General features: G+C 41.7%; 1 protein-coding gene across 1 annotated transcript in view; it reads left to right on the top strand.

Annotated features, from left to right (window-relative positions):
• wwc1 (WW and C2 domain containing 1) overlaps nt 1-6000 on the top strand; it is a 42269-nt gene that overhangs the window by 22501 nt on the left and 13768 nt on the right. The window contains exons 5-6 of the mRNA XM_015394678.1: nt 260-339; nt 2458-2587. Of these exons, the coding sequence (XP_015250164.1) occupies nt 260-339; nt 2458-2587 (210 nt within the window). The remainder of the gene's footprint in view (nt 1-259; nt 340-2457; nt 2588-6000) is intronic.

Genomic DNA, 6000 nt, shown 5'->3' with positions numbered 1-6000 from the left:
TAAGCAGGTTTTTCTTGTGAATTTGGTCTTACATTTTTATTTTAAGTGGTATTAAAAAGTCTTAAAAAGTCTTGAATTTAACTTGTCTTATGCTGTAGGAACCCTGCCTTAAAATCCGTCTGACCAATTTTTTTTCTCTTTTCATTGATATAACAGCCCAATGCTATTTAATATTAGAGTAAAATAACCTCGGTTTGAAGGTGTGAGTCAGATGCAGGGCAATTAGTTTTCTATCTCTAACCTGTTTCTTCTGTCTCAGGTGAACAAGCTGAAGCGGGACCTGGCCTGCATGAAGCAGGAGCTGCAGTACAAAGAGCAAGGCTACGCCACGCTCAGAGAGTGAGTGTCAGACATTCCTACAGTCGCCAGAGGTTTTTAGTAGCAAAGCTTAATTTGTTCATTTTAGTCTCATTCCATCTGGTGCATTTTTACACTTTTTAATCAAGTAAAACTAGGAATTCAAACGTTTCTCTCTGATCCCCATGATTCTGGCTGCGCTAAAGAGATAAAATGGACAAACTTTCACTTGTTGGAGTTTGTCCACCCCCCTTACAATAGGTGTGAAAACTTTAACAGGCCGATTGAGGCAAAGTGCTGCTTATCTCCTCAGTTATTGCTTCAGCTTTATCACGCATTCCATCCGACCATTAAACAGAATAACACTGTCGTAAACAGCTGAACAGGAATGCGGTTTAGAGAGGAAACGCATTGGGGTTTATAATCTCTCCGACTGCAGCTCCGAATGTGAGGTCGCTGAGAAGCGGCAGAGCCTTTTTCCTTCTTCGGGTGCCGTCGGACGCTGAATTGAGAAGGAATGCTGTGCTTTCTGCCTTGCCTCATGCAGCACAGGGTGGTTGTCACGGAGGATTAAGGAGAAGCGGTCGGACGGCATTCCTCTCCCGCTGCAGCCGTCGGACGGCATCTTTTGACCAATAGGCGTATGAAGAAATGGGTTTGGGTTGGAATGCAGCCTCATCACCTGATAGGATTTCACAAAACAGAGCAGGGCCAGAGTTTTATAGTTTCAGGGGAAAAAAAACAATATCTGGATTATTTACATTTCCCTTACTTCTGATTCATTAAGAAAGTACATGCCTCCCTTTCATTTTGAAACAGTAGATATGTGTCAGCATGAAGTTTTCCTTTAGTTATTTATGAATCAACACCCAGATACACAAAAAAAAGCCATGAAAATAAAATGTATCTGGCTCAGCTTTCAGACCTCATTTAAGGACAAATTTGAGGGGATTAGCTTTTCCTTGTTACAGAGCAGTACCTCCCTCCATCACTTCCTCATTCTTCCTTTTTTTCCCCCTCTCCCTTGCTGTGTCTCTCATTCATGAAGCCTAACCCCCCCCCCCTCAGAAGAATGTTGAAGGGCCAGTTATTCAGATGAACGCTTGACTTGTTCATGTAGAGCTTTACGTAGCCGCTGCTGCTCTTGTTTCTTCTGATGGTTTTTCAACTTTTTTTCCTCAGGCTCCTCAACTATAGTTCTAAATGAACATGGGATCAAAAAAGGAAATGGAAAACAATAGACGAACTGTGAAATCAGATACGAATCAAATTTTATTTGCATAAACAGCAGAGTTAGTAGGAGACAAGATGTGTAATGTTGAGGAAGCTTATGTCATTGTTGGTGATTTCGATTGAGCATCACTCCACCGTTAAGTATTTCAACCTTTCTGGACGCTCCAGGTACCCATATGTGCAAAAGCAACAGGCTGCATAGGGACAAGTTTGATAGTTGAAATAAAGATTGAAAATATTCAGGTACAAAGACTGAATCAATGTTTGGAGGATTGAAGGTGTTGCTTTCAAAACTAACAACCTTCTAGCTGCAAAGCATAGTGGTGGTGGAAATAATGCTAATGTCCTCTCTCCTTGCCATTGGTACTAGTGCATTTTATAAAATGGGTGAAATAATAAGCCCTTTTAAAATTTTAATTTTTTTTTAAACTGAAATGATCTCCAGTAATTTTCATAAAAAAGAGGCAAAGAGTCACACGCTAGAGCTGTTTCAATGCCCACACATAGGGGGAGCTCTATTTACTACTTGTGAAGTGATGTTTAGCCAAATATTTATGCATGTTTTAGTATATTCTGACCCTGTTTGGATTAGAGAATATGCAGTTAATTCCCTCATTTACATGTAATTCACTTCTCTTTTGTTCTTTTATTTGACATTTTTAGCGCTATCACACCAACCTGCAAAAAAGATCATTTAATATATATTTAAACCTTCGACAGATTTTTTTCTTTTTTCTCCTGTTTTTGTCAGAAAAGAAATTGTTTGCACATATATATTTTTTTTGCTTCATTATACCATCAGGACTCCACTACAGAGCCTTGTGGGACTCCACACGAAATAATTTCAATGTCTTTCAGCGACTACACAGATGTTTTTTCATCTGCAAAACTGAAGTTTGGTTTAACGTTCTGCTTGCGATCTTTCAGGATCAACCAGAAAGTGTCCAATAGTCCATACGGCTACAAGCCGCAGGACGCACAGGCCATCCTTAACGAGGTCCGCTCCATTCGAGACGCCATCAGCTCCGGGGAGAAGGAGAAGCAAGAGCTCATGCAGGTGAAAAAGCAAATACAGGAACTGGAGACACCGTTGTTGTTTGCATTAGAACCAGTTTAACACTCCGATTACAGTTAGCTTCACTTTTTTTCTTTTGGAGCCGGATAAGGAATGTTCTTAATGTCCTATTAAAGTCATCGTCTAGTATTATGAAGTTAAATATTTTGCTCTCAAAAACTGCGTTTCTCTTAGGAGCTAAAACGAAGGAACCAGTTTATTTTTCCTACAGAAACCTAGAATAGAGTTTGTGGATTGTGGAGGCTTATAATCTGTAGAAAGAAAAACCCCAAAACAAGCCAATGCTTTCTCAGTTTAGAACTAAAACAAGTTCTGCAAAGTACTTAAAAAAAAAAAAAAATAAAGGTTTATAATCAAAAAGTTTTTGCCTAAATTGTCAAAGTGACACATCTCTGCAGTTCCTCTAAATATTCAGTCTTGTCTTCTCTACAGCGCCTCCTAGAGGTATTTTGGTAATAGAGTTTCCACTCAAGATCTCTGGCAGAAGTCAAGATTTTTATTCTAAATGTCCTGGAAGTAAACTGATTTCATCAGGCAACCACACAAGGTTTACTGGGGTTTTGTAAGCGAAACATACCCAGAGCATTATGCATCCTCCACCATACCTCACAGTGGGCTTAATGTGTGTTTTTTACATATTCATCCTTAGTTTTAGGAAAGATCCAGAAGTAGTTGACATAAGCCACTTTAATGCATTTTCATCCACTTACTCGTCCTGCAGTGATAACTGGCACAGAGTCTCCATGGCAACCAGCACTTATTTTTTTACTTCATCAGTTTAACGAAGACTGGACTTTAAACCAGATTTGTTGTGAAACTCCTGACTTCTTATATGACGGAGAGGCGTATTGGAGAGGCCAGCATGTCCAGATGAGAGCTGTTTGAAAACATGAACAATAAAATACAGCGAATAAGCATCACACTGTAGCTGTGGAGCCTTATAGAGACCAGAAAACATGAGGAATGTTTTTCATTAACACCTGGAAGGCCGGGGCAATAAATCTGTTTGCATTGTTTTAAAACAGACGGGTTTATAACCAGAAAGTAGCGTAAAAATAAGATGGAGCAGCTGCGATCAGAGGAGATTGTGATGAAGCGCTGGAGGAGATGCCCCGTCTGTGATTTTTATGAACGGCACTAAAGCAGATTTAGGAACTCGTAAGCTGATGCTGCAGGAGGCAGTTGGCGTTTTAATGTCCTGCCTCTGACCTTTGGTCGACCGTCTGTCAAATTCATAAAGGAGAAGGTGAGAAAAGCTGATATTTGGAATCATCTCAGAGATGATTTTTTGAGGTCATAAACTTACTGCTCGGATTTTTGTGACTTAAAATTTAAATCATTTTGAAATAATTCAGGGCTTTCTGATGTATGGAGCTTCTACTTTCAACAGCAAACTAAAAGAGAGATCTCAGCTAAGTTTAGATTGATCAGTCAGTAGGCGATGCTCTTACATCTGGGTGGATTTTACGGTTTCCTCATCAGACATGAGAACAGATAGATCGAGATGACTTAATATTCACGCTGCTGTCTGCAGTGATGGCTAAAAGCAGACAGCTTTAGTTTCTCTCACATGTCATCCAAAGTTAAAGTCAGAAGGATCATATCAGCTTTGGGTTGTCAACACCAGAAAGAACACTGGTGGAACTGGACTGAACAGGAATTGCTGCCATCTGATCATCTGCGCTATTCTGACAAAACAGTTTCTGTCAGAGTTGAGTTTGAAAAGTTTCCATAAATAAATCAACCTATGGTGCAAACTAAGTTGTAAATCAACAAACTGTCTGAATTGAATTGAAAGGTTCTCAATTTAAGTACTTTACCCATTAAAAAATGTATTAAAAACGTAGAAGTGTAGTTGTAATTTGGAGAACTGACTCATACAGTCAGCTGAAAGGCGGCTATGTATAATTTAATAAAAATATGGAAACATTTTTAAAAAGCAAATGAGTTGTTTATTTTTCAATAGAGCTGGCATATCAGACATTTGATCAGATCCCACGCTTCCTACTTCTAGCTTGTATTGATCACTTATGCTCTGCTCAAAAAAATGAAAGGAACACTTTGAAAACACATCAGATCTCAATGGGGAAAAAAATCATGCTGTTTATTTATACTGATATGGACTGGGTGATGTGTTATGAACAAAAGGATGCCACATCATTTGATGGAAATGAAAAATATCAACCTACAGACGACTTAATTCAGACACCCCAAGACACCCCAAAAATTACAGTGAAGAAATGACGTGGCAGGCTAGTCCATTTAGCTGAAATTTCAGACAGAAACTCAAAATGGTATTCAGTAATTAATATGGTTCCCACGTGCGTGTATGCATGCCTGACAACGTCGTGGCATGCTCCTAATGAGACGACGGATGGCATCCTGGGGTGTCTCCTCCCAGATCTGGACCAGGGCATCACTGAGCTCCTGGACAGTCTGAGGTGCAACCTGGCGGCCTCGGATGGATCGAAACATAATGTCCCAGAGGTGTTCTATTGGATTTAGGTCAGGCGAGCGTGGGGGCCAATCATTGGTATCAATTCCTTCATCCTCCAGGAACTGCATGCATACTCTCGCCACATGAGGCCAGGCATCGTCTTGCACCAGGAGGAACCCAGGACCCACTGCACCAGCATAGGGTCTGATAATGGGTGCAAGGATTTCATCTCGATACCTAATGGCAGTCAGGGTGCTGTTGTCTAGCCAGTATAAATCCCTCCATGGATATGCCTCCCCAGACCATCACTGACCCACCACCAGACCGGTCATGCGGAACGATGTTACAGGCAGCATAACATTCTCCACGGCTTCTCCAGACCCTTTCATGTCTGTCTCGTGCTCAGGGTGAACCTGCTCTCATCTGTGAAAAGCACAGGGTCCCAGTGGTGGACTTGCCAATTCCGGTGTTGTGTGCTGGGCAGTGAGCACAGGGCCCACTAGAGGACGTCGGGCCCTCAGGCCACCCTCGTGAAGTCTGTTTCTGATTGTTTGGTCAGAGACATTCACACCAGTGGCCTGCGGGAGGTCATTTTGTAGGGCTCTGGCAGTGCTCCTCCTGCTCCTCCTTGCACAAAGGAGCAGATACCGGTCCTGCTGATGCGTTGTAGACCTTCTATGGCCCTGTCCAGCTCTCCTGGAGTAACTGCCTGTCTCCTGGAATCTCCTTCATGCTCTTGAGATTGTGCTGCGAGACACAGCAAACCTTCTGGCAATGGCACGTATTGATGTGCCATCCTGGAGGATGCACTGCCTGTGCAACCTCTGTAGGGTCCAGGTAGCACCTCATGGTAACAGTAGTGACAGTGCAGAAAAAATGTCAGTAGTCTCCACCTGTAAATCCATTCCTCTTTTGATGGTCGTGTCGTTGTTGCCCCTCTAGTGCACCTGTTGTTAAT

The sequence above is a fragment of the Cyprinodon variegatus genome, unplaced genomic scaffold, assembly GCF_000732505.1.
Source record: "Cyprinodon variegatus isolate N-32 unplaced genomic scaffold, C_variegatus-1.0 Scaffold703, whole genome shotgun sequence".
Classification (NCBI taxonomy): Eukaryota; Metazoa; Chordata; class Actinopteri; order Cyprinodontiformes; family Cyprinodontidae; genus Cyprinodon; species Cyprinodon variegatus.
Note: the sequence above shows the minus strand (reverse complement) of the source record. Positions and strands in the feature narration are given on the sequence as shown.